This window comes from Staurois parvus, unplaced genomic scaffold (assembly GCF_062004578.1).
Source record: "Staurois parvus isolate SC_StPar_1 unplaced genomic scaffold, SC_StPar_1.0 ptg000669l, whole genome shotgun sequence".
In the NCBI taxonomy this organism is placed as follows: domain Eukaryota; kingdom Metazoa; phylum Chordata; class Amphibia; order Anura; family Ranidae; genus Staurois; species Staurois parvus.
This window is the reverse complement of record NW_028318465.1, coordinates 510,863-528,578: the sequence shown is the minus strand read 5'-3', so window position 1 is coordinate 528,578 and position 17,716 is coordinate 510,863. Positions and strand designations below refer to the sequence as shown.

General features: G+C 38.5%; 1 protein-coding gene across 2 annotated transcripts in view; it reads left to right on the top strand.

The window, feature by feature from the left end:
• SENP1 (SUMO specific peptidase 1) overlaps positions 1 to 17,716 on the top strand; it is a 67,237-nt gene that overhangs the window by 30,664 nt on the left and 18,857 nt on the right. For both annotated transcript variants that reach the window (XM_089652032.1, XM_089652033.1), the window contains exons 7-13: positions 592 to 695; positions 801 to 1,048; positions 1,311 to 1,371; positions 4,502 to 4,540; positions 6,197 to 6,281; positions 12,743 to 12,883; positions 13,493 to 13,624. In XM_089652032.1, the coding sequence (XP_089508158.1) occupies positions 592 to 695; positions 801 to 1,048; positions 1,311 to 1,371; positions 4,502 to 4,540; positions 6,197 to 6,281; positions 12,743 to 12,883; positions 13,493 to 13,624 (810 nt within the window). The remainder of the gene's footprint in view (positions 1 to 591; positions 696 to 800; positions 1,049 to 1,310; positions 1,372 to 4,501; positions 4,541 to 6,196; positions 6,282 to 12,742; positions 12,884 to 13,492; positions 13,625 to 17,716) is intronic.

Below are 17,716 nucleotides of genomic sequence, written 5' to 3'. Positions count from 1 at the left end.
TAGTATTGGTATCACTTTTCACGAATCAAGCTGTATGGCCAGCACAAACTTTTTTTTTTTGGTCTCTCTCGCCCTCGCTCTTTTTCTCACCCTCGCTCGCTTTTTTTCGCTCGCGCTTTCTCGCCCTCTTTTTTCGCTCGCGCTTTCTCGCCCTCTTTTTTCGCTCGCGTGCTTTCTCGCCCTCTTTTTTCGTTCGCAGGCTTTCTCGCTCCCGCTCGCTCTCAGAGGTTCCTGGAACTCCATTATAGAAATTTATCCTCACTTTTTGTTCTACTGATGTTTAACCAGACAGGAAGTGAGCAGGGTTTCAGCTAGTGTAGGGTTTCAGATTTTTCTGTTTTCTATCCATGAAACCGATTTTAACTTCCTGTCTGATGAAACTATTGTGACCTGATCCTTCCACACTGTCAAAAATTTTAAAGTTTTTGACTTGATATCCACTTAAAAATTTTATTTAAGAGTTATGCAAGTTTTAAAATGCAATGTTACTCAGGGCTCCTTCCTCAAGGCAATATAAAGTGGGCATGCTGCAATGTTGTATTCCTCTGCTGCCTTTTGGATTTAATTACTCTTTCTCTTTAACTTATTCAGACCGTACGGGAAGATGAGAGAGAACTCTATAGACAGTTACTGCAAGCAGTAACAGGAAGAAGTTTTTTCCCTACAAAGCCTGTGTCTTTTCGTCCTTTCCAAGTGTAAGTAACTGTGTGTGAGTATTAGCTTTGCTTGTATTTCTCAGTTGAAGAGACCATGCCTCTATGGAAATGGCACTGAAGAGTATGTTTGTTTTGTGTTTACAGATCCCGATGCTTAAGTTCTAGCAGTGTTTCTGCTGCACCTATCACTTCTAGTCTGAGCTCTTTAGAGCCTTCTGCTTTGGACGTGGAAACTTTACGCCAGCCTTCCTTTGGTATAACTTCATCAGATCAGAAATGCACACCCCTGTTAAATGATGCTACGCATTTCAAACCTACCTGTGAAAAGAGAGACTTGAGTAGGCATCAGCTACATAGTCAACAGAGTCATCCCAGCCAGGAGCAGTGTAAAGGTCAGAAAAATACTTTTACTGCTTTTTTTTTTTTTTTTGGCAAACTGGTGATGAAGAACTTCTCCTTTTAACAATATAATTACAGCAGAGTTACCTGTAGAAAAGGCAGTCTGCAAACAAATACATTCCAGGCTGTACTTATAAAGCGAGACAAGTAGTTCTGCATTCATGAGTGTGAGAAAGTTCAATAGGGGAAAAATAAAGTCAAACATTTTTAACTGTTATGTGCCAATATTACTTTTCTCTTCTTTTCTCTTTTTAGGCCCAAATACAGACTCTGTCATTGTAATTGATTCAATTTCCAAACATGATGATCATCCCAGGTAACACATTCTGAATGAAATCTGAAAGCATAAAAAGCTAAATTAGGAGCATACTTCAGTTACAATAGCACTTGATATTGTGTCAAACTCACAGATGTTCTCCTTAAGACTGCATTCACACCTGAGAGTAGTATTGTCGCAAATTTTTATGTGTTTTTTGAGCGGTTTTGCTTGTGTTTCTAGAGCATCTTTGAGCTTTGATGTTTAAGGAGGCGGCACCCTCTGGCTTCCTATCCAGAGTCTTTGGTTGTTAGGACAGTGGCACACGCCGGCTCCTTAACAACGAGTTATCCCTGCTGTAGGGATTCCCTACTGACAGCAGAATGTAAACGAGCCAGCTTTTTAAAAAAAAAAAAAAAAAGTGTTGCCCCTCCCCGATTCTGAAGGGGACCCCGTGCCAAAAAAAATGCGGGACCCCCAACCCATGCGTTCCTGGCCTACTGGGTTGCAAGTTCAGATAAGGGTCTAGTATAGATTTTAAGGGGGACCCCACGCCAGTTTTTTGGTATGGGGTTCTCCTTAGAAACCTATAACAGACTGAAGGGCTTAATATAATATTTTGGGGGGGGGGGCACTGTTGTTTGATATCTGATGACTTATCCCTGCTGCTAACAGGGATGGGTCATTGGTTGTTGGGGTACTGGCTCTTAACCAGCACAAAAAGCTTAAAAAATGTACGCTTCAATGCATTCTGTTCAAATAAAATCTACAAAAGCATACCAATCTGTCCAATTTGAGGTACAAAAAAAGCTCCAGAACTTCTTTTTTTTTTTGAGCTGTAGGTGACCTTGGAGTGAAGATGCAACCCATCACCATAGAGAATAATTGAATTTTTTTTTTCCAGCATTTTGGAGCTACAAAGTGCTCAGGGGCGATTGGAAAGCAGTGGAATAAAAATGTAATTTTCTAGTTTTTGAGTGAGCTTTTTGATTCTTCTGTTGGCAGTTCTGGGATTTTGCCATATACTACCTTTTGTCAGTTGTTAATGGAATGGGTGTCCTATGTATTCCTGTTCTGTTGAAATCTCCAAATGTTTAAGCTATTCATTTTTTTTTTTTTTCTTGAAGTAGAGAGTATTTGCCAGATGAGAGAGCATATTTCCCAAACAGGGACAAAGACCACGAAAGGCAACATAGGCTCTAACCCTTCACCAATCTACCCATAAAAATATAAATTGCTTGGACTTCAAAGACCTCATCAGTTTTTAAAAGCTGTGCTTCCTTGCAGAAGTTGGTGTGCGCTCACCTCTGTTACAACCAATTTTTGTGCTTACTGAAATCTTATTGCAGATCAGTACCATGGAAAGCACTAAAGGCAGAGGGTCAAAATAATTGCCAGGCAACTAGCATTTTCAAGTGGCCAGCAGTGGCAGCCTTTTTTTTTTTTTTTTGGGGGGGGGGGGGGGTGTCAGGAAAATGAAAAAAACCTGTACTAGGTGAAATATACAGTGCATTCAGAAAATATTCAGACCCCCTTCACTTTTGTAATTTTATGTTGCAGCCTGATACTACAATTGTTTAGTTTTTTTTTTTTTTGTCATTAATCTACACTCAGTACCCCATAATGACAAAGTAAAACCAGAATTTTAGAAATGTCTGTCAATTTTATTAAAAAATAAAAAACTGAGATATGACATAGGCATATTCAGACCCTTTGCAACAACACTTGAAATTTAGCTCCGGTGCCTCCAATTTCTCTTCATTGTTGCTGACATGTTACTACGCCTTGATTGGAGTCCACCTGTGGTAAATTAAAATGATTGGATGAGATTTGGAAAGGTACTTTCCTCTCTATAAAAGGCCTCACATTTGACAATGCCACTGCCATAAAGCCCAAATTGGTGGAGGGCTTCAGTGATGGTTGTCCTACCAAAACATTGTTCCATCTCCACAAAGGGTCTCTGGAGCTCAGTCAGTGACCATCAGGTTCTTGGTCTCCTCCTGTACCAAGGCTCTTCTCCCCTCAATTTGCATGATTATTTCAGGTTAGCTACTCAATGCGTTGAAGCTAGGCATTTTTTTTTTTTTTTTTTTTTGGAGAGAGGTTAGCAATAACAGTATGCATGTTTCCCTTTTCTCTCTTTAAATAGTTTGGCATTAGACCAAGTTCATGGGTGACACTTTAACCATTTACCCCCCCCCCCCCCTTCCTTACCAGGCCATTTTTTGAGTTGCGGCGTTGGTTTACTTAACTGACAATTGCGCGGTCATACAACGCTGCACCCAAATTAAATTTACGTCTTTTTTTTTTTTTTTTCGGTGGTATTTGATTGCCTGTTTTTTTGCGCTATAAGAAAAGTGACAATTTTGAGAGAAAAAAAAAATTTGTCCTTTTTGCTATTAAATATGTCCAGTAAAAATATTTAAAAAATCAAATTTCATCATAATTTATCCCAAAATGTATTCTGCGACATGTCTTTTCCAAAAAAAAAAAAAAAAATCCCAATAAGTGTAAATTAATTGGTTTACATGAAAGTTGTAGCGTTTTCAAATGGCAGTATAGATACTGGGATTTTTGTTTTTCTACTAGTAATGGCGGCAATCAGCGACTTTTAGTGGGACTGCAGCAGACATTCTGAAACTGGGGGGGAACTGACTTGGTGTCAATGATATCACCAGTGACACCAATACAGTGATCAGTGCACTGACACTGTACTAATAGCATTGGCAGGAAGGGGTTACTATGAGGGGCGGTCAAAGGGTTAACTATGTGTAGGGAGTGTTTTACAAGGGGGGGGGGGTGTAAGCACACTGCTCTGTGTTGTGCACAGCCATCCAGAGCAGTGTGCCCGAGCTGACAGCGAGAAAGACTGTAAACAAAACACTCTTCCTCCCTGTAGGTGATGCTCGGTAATTGCCAGGACTCGGTGATTGACGGCCGCGGCCCCTACCCGGAAAAATAAAATCACGTGTGTATATATACGTGATTTAAAACACCACTGCCGCATTGTAGCAGTATATCTGCTATAGGGTGGCGGGGAAGCAGTTAATTCGCAATTATGTTATTATTTTCATTATTGGGTTAAGCAAAACACCAAAATAAGATCACAATGCGACTATCTTTATGAACAAATGTGTTTTTTGGGGGGTTTTTTGGTCTAACAAACTTTTTATATTTTTTTTTTTATTAGCACACCATTCTTCAAGGCAGAACTCTGGATTAAAGAACTGTAAGTATCTTTACCACACCCACTTTTTTTTATTTTTATTATTATTCGTCCTCTCCGGCAGATAATGCTCCACTTCACCCAGAAAATTGTTGCAATTACAAATGTTTATTTCTTTTGCTTCTATTGGTATGACACTAAAAATGGAGAAACAAAAAGCCAAATCTGACACATTCCACACCCAACCCCAAAAATGGACTGCTCAAAATGATTGGCACCCTCAATGTAATATTTGGTAGTACACCCCTTGGAAAAAATAACTGAAGTCAATCGCTTTCTGTAATCGTCAATGCGTTTCTTACACCTTTCTGCTGGAATATTGGGCCATTCTTCTTTTGCTAACTTCTCCAGTCTCTCAGATTGGAAGGGTTCCTTTACTCAACTGCTGTTTTGAGATCTCTTCACAGGTGCTCTATGGGATTGAGATCTGGACTCATTGCTGACCAGTTCAGTACTCTCCAGTGCTTTTGTTTTAAACCATTTCTGGGTGTTTTTTGATGTGTGCTTTGGGTCATTGTCCTGCTTTAAGACCCATGACCTCTGATGAAGACCCAACTTTCTGACACTGGGACCTACATTGCACCCCAGAATTCTTTGGTAGTCTTCAGATTTCATAATGCTGTGCACACAATCAAGACATCCATTGCCTGAAGCAGCAACCCAAAACATCAGTGAACCTGTTTGACTGTGGGGATTGTATTCACTTCTAAAGGCCTAATTTCCTGTTCTGAAAACAGCAGAATGATGGGCTTTACCAAAAAGCTGTAATATTGTTTCATCTGTTCACAGCATACTCTCCCAAAAGTATTTTGGCTTCCTCAGGTAAGTTTTTTTTTTTTTTTTTTTTTTTTTTTTTTTTTTTAATATTAAACTCCAATCTGGCTTTTTAAAGTTTGTGTCAGCAGTGGGGTCCTCCCTGGGCCTCCTACCATAGCGTCTCTTTTCATTCACATTGCGATGTATAATGAGAGCTGACACCATTGTACACTGTGTCTGAAGGTCAGCTTGAATTTGTCTGGAAGTTGATCGAGGTTCCTTATCCACCATTCGAACAATCCTTCGTTGAAATCAATGTTCAAGTTTTCTCTTTTTGGCCATGTCCAGGGAGATTAGCTACAGTACCATGCGCTGTAAACTTCTTGACAATGTTGCGCACAGTGGATACAGAAACATTAAGATTGTTAATTGATACAGGTGAGTTTAATTACAAATTACAGGAGCATCACAAACTTGGAATGCAATTGTTTCTTAAAATTTTGAGAAGGTGACAATTTTTTTTTTGCCCAGTTCATTTTTGGGGTTTTGTGTGGAATGTGTCAGATTCTGATTTTTTTTTTTTTTTTTGTTTTTTTTTTTTTTGTTTTTTTTCTCCACTTTTTTTGTGATACCAATACCAGCAAAAGAAATAAGAGAATTCCTAAACTACTTTCTCTGTGAAGTGGTATGTTATCTGACAAATGCAGAGGTGCCAATGACGTGTGTGTGTGTGTGTGTGTGTGTGTGTGTGTGTGTGTGTGTGTGTGTGTATATATATATATATATATATATATATATATATATATATATATATACACACACACTTGCCTTTTTGAGTTTAGAATGCATGTAATATTCTATACAGTGTGTGTACCTATCTGATGTTGCTTGCTTTATTTGCAGCACCAGCCTATATGATTCAAGAGCAAGAGAAAGAAGGCGACGAATAGAAGAGCAAAAAGCAATTGCATTAAAACTTCAAAACCAGGTGAAATTACCATTAAGAATTCTGGCAAAATCCATTATGTATTAATATGAAATATTTAGGTTGAAGCTGATCTCCATCTGAAAACAAAGCAGCTTTTGTTGCATTACTCATTTCCCCTGACCCCTGGAGAAAGTCCGTTAAGCTGCCTTAAGTCAAATTTTAAAGTGGAATTCCACTGCATCTTAGCATCACAAACCAAAAACACATTTTCATTAATTTTTGATATTCAAAGCAAACTTTCTCATCCATGCATGTCTCCACGCTCTATTTTGCTGAAAAATCACTTTGAAAAACACCCCACTAGCATATCTGGCTTTGGCCATCTTGAGTAAGGGCAGAAGATTCATGTAGCATTTACTCTCAGGAAACCATCTGCCTTTAGTTCAGGCATGAGGATGTGCTTAGCTTTGAAAACACCTCCTTAAGACTCCTGATATCTGACATTTGCCTAGGCATGGAAACAAGGAAGTAACTGAACAAACGTTAAAAAAAAAAAAAAAAAAAAGTTTCAAACAAGTAAACATGATGTCCTTTCCTATATATTTACTAATGCTAGCAGCATAAGGATTCAAAATGGTCAATGTTGACTGAGCGGGTATAGTTCTTCTTTAATGATGCCCACCTTCACTCAATCTGAATTTCACTGCTTAAGTGGTCATGCCTGTCAGCATATCAGCCAAGATTGCCAGTTCTGATGTTGCCTACCTGTCACTACTTTGCATTGACCACAGGACAGAACCATGAAGAGGTTAATTTATGTGAGATTTAGGGGAAAGTAAAGGGGATTTACATAAAATATCTGTGCTGTGAGTGAAGGGGAAGATATTGAGTTGGTTTTAAATCTAAGCACAGTTAGGGCTTATATACCTGGATGATTTATGGCACAAATATGCCCTAGTGTAAAAATTGTTTTTTTTTTTTTTTTTTTTCTACACCCGTGGAGCGTACAGCCAGCCGTAGTTGTGAATGGCTGGCTGTTCACAGCCATACTTGGGCACATGCAAGTTTACACACCTTTGATGTATTCCTCTAATGCACAACTTTCGCGTTCAGGGAAAGTGTTGTGTGCATGCCTGTGTAAATTCTGATGCTAAAAAGTACCACAATTACCTGAATATGGGTGTATACAGCCATTCGCTTCGTTGGTCTGCTCCCCGGGTGTGGAAATCTACCAGGATTATAATGTTAAAGCATATTTGCACCGCTAACCATCTGTGTTAATTAGCCTTTGTACTGCCATCATTTCAGGTATGTTTTGAGGCATGTTAGATATATGCCATATGAGGAAGCTGTGTACTTTTTGTTTTTGGGCACTAACCAGATGTGGATATGTAGAACACGATTATATGATATGTATTTCTATTTCTGCAGCCAGATTGGGTCAACGCCTACTTTTTTAAAGGCTAAATTCACCTTTGGAATATGTTACACCTGAATTTAGCATGTAATGTTCCATCTTGTGGTCTACTCACCCCTATGTACTGTGCTGGCCGAACTTATAGGTTGTAAAGTAAATGTTAACACTACAGAAGTAATGTTTAGTGTGGCGCTGCTAGTTAGATCTCAGTCACAACCTCCAATAATCTATAAGCAGATAAATAGCACATAACCTAGTGAAAAATAACTCCATAAATAGGTGCACAAAGCATGTGTTCACTTAAAAACATGAACAATAATCAGCAAACACCCGGCTGACCATCCAGCCCATATACAAATAATATCCCCAAGAATAGATGTGTAGAAAATGAAATGTAAGTGAATATATAGATTAAAATATTATCCCTAATAGGATGATCCAAAATAAACAAATATCTAGTAACACTCAGCTGACCATCAAACCAAAAATTAATCACAAATATAAATTTCAGTCCATACTGTGACTTTCAAATACAGCATGCACATATCAATTCAGTTAAGTCAAGTGACTTTTCATAGAAATGTTTTCACCACGGTGCTCATCCACCACTAGGTATGCCATTCCCGATCACCACCTCCTTTTGACCTATATGCTATACAGGTCAAACATTGCTACATGAATATCCAAAACCACTCCAACCAATTCTGTAGAATCCAGTGACAATGACAGGTAAGTTTTTTTTTTTTTTTTTTTTTTCCTCCAAAAGATTCACTCAACGATATATGCCAGGATCGCTCATAGGATGAAAACCACAGCTTCCCATAGTGCAAGAGTTTTTAATAGTAATAAAAGAAATACATAAAATAAACCTTACAAGAAAAGGGGGCTGTAATGCCCATACACGGCTTGTAACAGATGTCTCAAAATGGCGACTTTCGGCAGCGCACCGTAAGTGACGTCACCATGCACGCTTTCTTCACTGATTTATTGGGTTATTTTTCACTAGTTTATTTGCCATTTACAGTGGGTAAAATAAGTTTAATTTTTCTCGGTAAATATATTTTTAAAGCTGCTATTGACATGAAATTTTCACCACATATCAGTAACAACCCATGCAATCTATACATACAAAGAAACCAAAACAAATAAGTTCACAAATTAAGTTGTGTAATAAAATGGAATGTCACAGGGAAAAAGTATTGAAAACGCTAACTGAAATTTATTTAATACTTTGTACAAAATCCTTGGTTGGCAATGACAGCTTCAAGATGCCTCCTGTATGGAGAAACTAGTTGCACGCATTGCTCAGGAGTGATTTTGCCACATTGTTCCACACAGTCTTCAAATCGTGAAGGTTCTGTGGGCCTGTTCTATGAACTCTGATCTTCAGTTCTTTCCATAGATTTTTCTATTGGATTCAAGTCAGGTGATTGGATGGGCCATTCTAGCAGCTTTATTTTCTTTCTTTAAGACCAATTGAGTTTCCTTGGCTTTGTGTTTGGGATCATATGCTGAAAAACCACCCCACACCATGATGTACCTGCTTCCAAACTTCCCTTAGGGGTGATGTGCAGTGCCATTTGACCTCCAAACATGGTGTGTGTTATGGCATCCAAAGAGTTCAGTTTTGGTCTCTTCTCGCCAGAATATATTCTCCCAGTATTTCACAGGCTTGTCTAAATGTTGTGCAGCAAACTTGAAACGAGCTTCAACATGCTTTTTTTTTTTTTTTCTGTAATGGAGTCTAGCGTGGTGAGCATGCATACAGGCCATGGCATCTGAGTGCGTTACTTATTGTTTTCTTTGAAACAATTGTACTTGCTAATTCCGGGTAATTCTGAAGCTCTCCACAAGAGGTCCTTGACTCTTGCACAACTCTTCTGATCATTCTTTTCACTTCTGTCAGAAATCTTGCGAGGAGCACCTGGTCGTGGCCTGTTTATGGTGAAATGATGTTCTTTCCACTTCCGGATTATGGCTCCAACAGTGCTCACTGGAACTTTCAGAAGTTTATAAATCCTTCTGTAACCAAATGCCATCAGTATGTTTTGCAACAATAAGGTTGGGAAGGTCTTGAGAGAGCTCTTTGCTTTTACCCATCATGAGATGTTTCTTGTGTGATCAGTTGAGACTGAACCAGCTAATATTAATTTACACTGAAAAGGGGCATGATTGCTTGCTAATTAATGATAGATTTCAGCTGGTGTCTTGGCTTTCCATGCCTTTTTTGCACCTTCCTTTCTTCCATGTGTTCAATACGTTTTTCCCTGTGCCATTCCATTTTATTACACATAATTTAATTTCTGAACTTATTTGTTTTGGTTTCTTTGTATGGATTGCATGGGTTGTTAACAACATGTTGTGTAAATTTCATGTCAATAGCACCTTTAGAAATATATTTACCTAACAATATGGTGACGGGTTCAATACTTATTTTACCTGCTGGATATGCTATTAGATTATTGGAGGCTGTGATTGAGATCTAACTAGCCGTGCCGCACTACACATTTCTTTTTTGATAATTATATGTGAACACATTTAGGTGTGGGCAGCAGCTTTTTGTTTGTATTTTTATTTCTGGCAGTGCAAGAGTTTCACTTCCTGATTTTGCATAAATTTGAACAGTCTGTCCTAACAAAGGGTTGAAGAACTCAAGCTTAGGGTGATGCATTGTATGTTAAACTTTCCCTCAGTTTGTCCCTGTAGTTTAAAATTTGTTCAGAATAGCTTGCAAACTTCCTTTACAGTCCTATGTATAAACCGGATTCAAAGAAAAAAGTAGAAAGTTTAAGATATATTTTTATTTAATTATTTTTAGGTATGCTGTGTGAATAGGAACACACAACAAACCTATTGGGGGTTATTCAAATTTGACTGCAAACATGGAAATACATTTTGAGGCAGTGACACCACAGGGGATTAGGGTGCGTTTTTGCAGGGACCTAATATTGGTGAATGATTGTCTAGCCAGTTTATCAGTTCATTGAGTGACTTCAGTTAACTGGAAGTGTCTTGCTGCTTTGTCACATGCCCTAGGTTAGATTCAGCGTGAGTTGTGACTTGCGAACATTGATTTATTCTTTTCTAATTGCTTTGTCCTTTCTCTGCTCAAGCTTACAAAGGTATTCTATCACTTCTAACAAACCCACAGTACCATGGAGGCAATCCTTATAAGTGTAATTCCATGTTTAATGTCTATTTTTAAATAGTTTGGGCCAAAATGGAAAAACTAGTTGGAAGATTTGTCTTTCTGTTCTAGTAGTAACCCAAAATTTGCTCTTTTATTTTATTTTCACTCTACTTGCATGTCTAAATACAGTCAGGTCCATAAATGTTGGGACATCGACACAATTCTAACATTTTTGGCTCTATACACCACCACAATGGATTTGAAATGAAACAAACAAGATGTGCTTTAACTGCAGACTGTCAGCTTTAATTTGAGGGTATTTACATCCAAATCAGGTGAACGGTGTAGGAATTACAACAGTTTGCATATGTGCCTCCCACTTGTTAAGGGACCAAAAGTAATGGGACAATTGGCTTTTCAGCTGTTCCATGGCCAGGTGTGTTATTCCCTCATCCCAATTACAATGAGCAGATAAAAGGTCCAGAGTTCATTTCAAGTGCGTGCATTTGGAATCTGTTGCTGTCAACTCTCAAGATGTGATCCAAAGAGCTGTCACGATCAGTGAAGCAAGCCATCATTAGCCTGAAAAAACAAAACCAACCCAACCCATCGGAGAGATAGCAAAAACATTAGGCGTGGCCAAAACAACTGTTTGGAACATTCTTAAAAAGAAGGAACGCATCGGTGAGCTCAGCAACACCAAAAGACCCGGAAGACAACGGAAAACAACTGTGGCAGATGACCGAAGAATTCTTTCCCTGGTGAAGAAAACACCCTTCACAACAGTTGGCCAGATCAAGAACACTCTCCAGGAGGTAGGTGCATGTGTGTCAAAGTCAACAATCAAGAGAAGACTTCACCAGAGTGAATACAGAGGGTTCACCACAAGATGTAAACCATTGGTGAGCCTCAAAAACAGGAAAGCCAGATTAGAGTTTGCCAAACGACATCTAAAAAAGCCTTCGCAGTTCTGGAACAACATCCTATGGACAGATGAGACCAAGATCAACTTGTACCAGAGTGATGGGAAGAGAAGAGTATGGAGAAGGAAAGGAACTGCTCATGATCCTAAGCATACCACCTCATCAGTGAAGCATGGTGGTGGTAGTGTCATGGCGTGGGCATGTATGGTTGCCAATGGAACTGGTTCTCTTGTATTTATTGATGTGACTGCTGACAAAAGCAGCAGGATGAATTGTGAAGTGTTTCGGGCAATACTATCTGCTCATATTCAGCCAAATGCTTCAGAACTCATTGGACGCCGCTTCACAGTGCAGATGGACAATGACCCAAAGCATACTTCAAAAGCAACCAAAGAGTTTTTTAAGGGAAAGAAGTGGAATGTTATGCAATGGCCAAGTCAATCACCTGACCTGAATCCCATTGAGCATGCATTTCACTTGCTGAAGACAAAACTGAAGGGAAAATGCCCCAAGAACAAGCAGGAACTGAAGACAGTTGCAGTAGAGACCTGGCAGAGTATCACCAGGGATGAAACCCAGCGTCTGGTGATGTCTATGCATTCCAGACTTCAGGCTGTAATTGACTGCAAAGGATTTGCAACCAAGTATTAAAAAGTGAAAGTTTGATTTACGATTATTATTCTGTCCCATTTCTTTTGGTCCTTTAACAAGTGGGAGGCACTTATGCAAACTGTTGTAATTCCTACACTGTTCACCTGATTTGGATGTAAATACCCTCAAATTAAAGCTGACACTCTGCAGTTAAAGCACATCTTGTTTGTTTCATTTCAAATCCATTGTGGTGGTGTATAGAGCCAAAAATTTTAGAATTGTGTCGATGTCCCAATATTTATGGACCGGACTGTATATCCTACAGAGTTCTTGTCTGCCAGATTCCACCTCTAATAACTTCTCAGTGAATTTATTTCTGGAGTCATTCTGTTTTGTTATATCTTTTTGTGTTTTAATGTTTGTCATGTAATTAAATGTATTTAATTTTAAACGTGTTTAGAGGCTGCAGGAATGTGGTGTAAAAGACGATATCAATTTGAAACTGCGTGTACCGCTTGAAAAAGAAATCCCTGTTACATTACTTCCAAAACCAGTAGAAGAATCTGTCCAGGAAGAGCCAGAATTTCCAGAGCTTATGCAGGTAACTTACGATTTCAGATTTATGTGCATTATAAACCCATATTGACCACAGTTTAGCTTTTAACAGCATAGTTCACTTAGGCCAGTGAAAGATGATTTCCATAACACCTTGTACCAGCTTGCCAACATATTTATGCAGTCAGCTAACAACATAATAATGGATTTAAATGGATATTTACATACTGCACATTGTTTGATTCAAAACTTTGGACTTGGAAGTCAGAAGGTATGTACCCTTTGGTGACTGCATAGCAGTGCTTTACATTTGTTTAACTGAATGGATTTTTGCAGCGTCCTGGGACCCATTTCAAATCTGGAGCATGCTGTACTGATGGCAGCTAATGTATCATTCTAGATACATTTTCTTATCGCATGCATAGTATGTCTTGCTGCATGTAGCAATAAAACACCATCACAAGTTAATGCCATACCACTTTTTGGAGGAAAAAAAATATATACATATTTATATAGCAGTCTTTCTATGCAGAAATGTACCTGTGAAGGTGATCCAGATTCTTTTGTCCTTGATTATCTATTCCTATCTATCTATTCCATTTTATTGAATAATCTTTGTAAAGCCCTTTTTACCCCCATCTTTTTTGTTTTGAAGGAAATGGAAAAAGAAATAAAGAGTGCTCTATTTGGTGGAAATAATGATCAAGTCCTTAGTGAAGGTTTCCGCTTGACTATAACTCGTAAAGATATAATGACGCTTCATAACTTAAACTGGCTAAATGACGAGGTAGGTTCTTCAGTGTCCTTCTGAAATCGAAGCTTAACTGCTTGTTTTCAGGGCTATTTTGTTAACTTTTCACACAAATGTTAAAATCTGCATTTTCTTTTTTTTTTAAAAGAAATTCCTTTTCCAAAACCATTATATATTTTCTGAAAGTAGAGACCCTGAAGAAAAAATGGTGGCATTTGCAATTTTCTATGTTGCATGATATTTATGGACCTATTTATCAAATGCATTTTTTCAGGAAAAAATACACTAAAATTAACTTTAGTGCAACCAAAATGCAAACTTTTTGGTAAAATATAAAAAATGAAGTTGAGTCATTAAATTGCACTGTGTGCACAACTGGGCAAGTTGTATTTTTAAGGATTAACTTCATTTATGAACAACTGCAATGTTCTCGGTCAATCCAACATGTTAAACTTTAAACATGAATATTTAAGAAACTAAAAGTGAGATTTTGGCTTTCTTAGGAGAGTATCTGTGTGCACAATTATGGGGCAACTATTAGTGTGAAAAATTATTATGCAACTTAATGAAAAACAAAAATGTTCACATCTCACTAATTTTCATCTGTTAACCGCTTTTCCGCCGCCCTATAGCAGAAATACTACTCCAGGGCAGCAGGGGTGCACAAAATCACATGTGTAATATATATGTGATTTTCCATCTCCGGGTAGGGGGCGCGTGTCTTACCCACGTTGCTATCGGCGCCGAGTATTACCGACGGGGTGAGAGAACTGTATGTAAACAATACAGTTCTCTCCCCTGTCAGTTCCAGCACACTGCTTTGTATGGCTCTGCATATCCAGAGTCATACAAAGCAGTGTGCTTACAGTTGAAAGCATAGATATGGCTTACTGTGAAACAGAACACAGTTAACCCTTTGATCACCCCACATGTTAACCCCTTCCTGCCCAGTGCCATTAGTACAGTGTCAGTGCTTTTAACCACTAGCCTACAGGGCACTTATACCCCCTTCCTGCCCACGCCAATTTCCAGCTTTCAGTGCTGTCGCACTTTGACAATTGCGCGGTCATGCAACACTGTACCCATATGAAATTTTTTATCATTTTTGTTGTGACAGCTTTATTTTGGTGGTATTTAATCACTTCTGTGTTTTTTTTTCTTAATCCAAAAACCACTGAAAATTTTGAAAGTGATTTTTCTCCTTCACTGATGTGCGCTAATGAGGTGGCACTGATGAGGAGGCACTGGTAGGTGGCACACATGGGCATTGCCAGGCATCACTGATGGGCACTGAAAGGCAGCACTCATATATGGCACTGAAAGGTGGCACTGACAGGCACTGATAGGTGGGACTTATGCACACTGATAGGCGGCACTGACTGGCACTCATGGGTGACACTGAAAGGCAGCTCAGATGGGCACTGATATGTGGCATTGATGTGGCACTGATGGGCACTGGCAGGTGGCATGGATGAGCACTGACAGCTGGCACTGATGGATACTAACAGGTTGCACTGCTGGGGCTACACAGATCATCAGGGCACACTGATCATCAGTGCCCTGATGATCTGTGTACATGTTCCCTCCGAGGAATGCAGACTACCGGCTCTCCTCTCCTCATGAGCTGTCAGCGTGACAGCTCGTGGGGAGATAAATGCCGATAACCGGCATTTCCCTGTTTACATGTGATCAGCTGTGATTGGACACAGCTGATCACATGACCGAGCCGACATCTTCGGCTCTTTCCGTGGATCGGTGATCCGTTGTGTCCAAGGGATACAGCGCACCGCTGATCGCCGCGCATGTGCGTTTAGAATGGGAGAACGTCATATGATTTTGCACACTGTTGACGCCCTGTAGCTGTATTTCTGCTATAGGGCGGTCAGGAAGCAGTTAATATAGATTTTGTAAATGTAACCGTGAACTTTTATTTGCTCTTGTCTGTAAATATACCATTGAGAGTTTGTTTTTTTGTTGTAAAATAGTCTTTTTCTGCTCTATAATTTTGTTTAGCATTTTCAATATTACAATCTGTACACTAATTTGTAAAAAAAAAAAAAAAAAAACAATCTTCATCTTACAGTACAAGATACAGGCCACTTTCTCATACACCATGGGTTATACGCTTGTACCTTCAGGTGATTGGACACTGGTAATCTTTCAAGGACTGGCCCCCCTGGGATGCCTCTCCTATGACCCTACCCTACTCCATGAGTCCTCAGTTTTTTGCTAGTACATATAAACAAAAAATATCTGCATTAGGTCAAATAATATCCTAACCAAGACGCCACTGAACAGCTATGATACCAGCTAAAACCTCAACAAAACAGAAACGGCAGCACTACAAACACTTCTTGAAAAACTATTAAATTCATATACATACAAAATAAAAAAAGAATAAAAAAAAATTAAACAGAAAATAGATCCAGATAAATCTCACATGAATAAATAAGTGAATAACATAATCTAAAAAGTGTGTCTATTCATTCTTAAATAGTGCCAAGTGAATAATCCATATAATACCAAAGATATGGGATCAATTAGAAATCAAATAATTTCATAAATCAAGCAAAAAATTTCCAAAGTAATCAGTCCTTCCATGAGGGTGACCAGTCAGATATGATGCAATGTCTTCCACCACCAAGTGTACAGATGCCTCTTACCAGATTTGATGGACCATTAAATTTTAAATGGTCAAGATGCACCCATAATTAGTCTCCAATAACGATTCCACCAGGAGTAGACACTTGCACCGGCATCCACATGGAAACACCATAAAGTCACTAAGACAACACTTCCATAGTGAAGTTTGTAATAATAATAAAAAAAAAAAAAAAAGCAAAAGCCATTTATGTACCACTGCCTCACAATATTAAAACGTTTCCAGACAATCGTAGAAAAAGTTATCAGGCTGATCTTTCCAAACAGAAAAATGTCGACCACAACGGGTGTTGCATCCGTGATATGACCATGTCATCGTGCATACAACGCCTGTTGCATTCAACGTTTTTCTCTTTGGAGCAATCAGCCTACTAACCTTTTCTACAATTGTTTGGAAAAGTTTTAATATTGTGAGGAGCCGGTGCAAGTGTCTCTACTCTTGATGGAATAGTTATGGATGTATTCTACGTAATGGAGAAACCAGCTTCACTAGTTCTTATTTTTCTTTTATTATTTTATCTTCCGATCCTTCAATTAACCCTCACTGTCTTCTGTCTACCCAGAAACAATATATACAGATTAGTGCAGCCTTGGTAGAACTTTGTGAGTTGGACACCACACTGTGGGGACAGTCTGGGCACTGGATCTTGTGTGGGACGCTCACCTTGGTACTTGATGTAACGCGTTGTTAGCCGCAGGGTGCTATACATGTCCAGGGCTGTAGTCCATCACTATTAAACCCGGACCCTGAAGACCCCCTTGGGGTATGCCCACTGTGATGGATGAAGCCTTGACTTTCTATACAGTCCAGCATTGTGGACAGTTAAGAGTGTAATGTTTAAAGAGGGCTTCTGTTTGAAATGTGTTTTTTTTTTTTTTTTTTCTTCACTATTTTAAACTTAGCGCTAAAAATCAACTATTCAGAGTTCTCTTATAAACCTTAATAATATTACCAGCCTGGAGCTCTGGTGAGTTCATCTAACTTATCCGGTGATGGAAAAATACAATATTTTTTTGGTGCTGCATGATAAGAAGACACAAGAATTTTGATATTTATGGTGTGTGTATATATATATATATATATATATATATATATATATATATATATATATATATATATATATATATATATATATATAATGTGTGTATTGGAACACGCAATATAATTATTACAGTGAATTTTATTTTAATTTGCGATGTGAATTGTATTAGAGTATTTATTGCGAAGTAGCACTTTAACATTTTGCATATCTTACACGATTAACATTTTTCACATTTACTTGTAGTAGTGGTTATATAAGAGGGGTTTAAGTTCTGTATTTTGAGTTATATTAGAAGTAATTTATTGCATGATTACGTGTGTGTGTGTGTGTGTATATATATATATATGTGTATGTGTGTGTATATATATATGTGTATGTGTGTGTATATATATATGTGTATGTGTGTGTATATATGTGTGTGTGT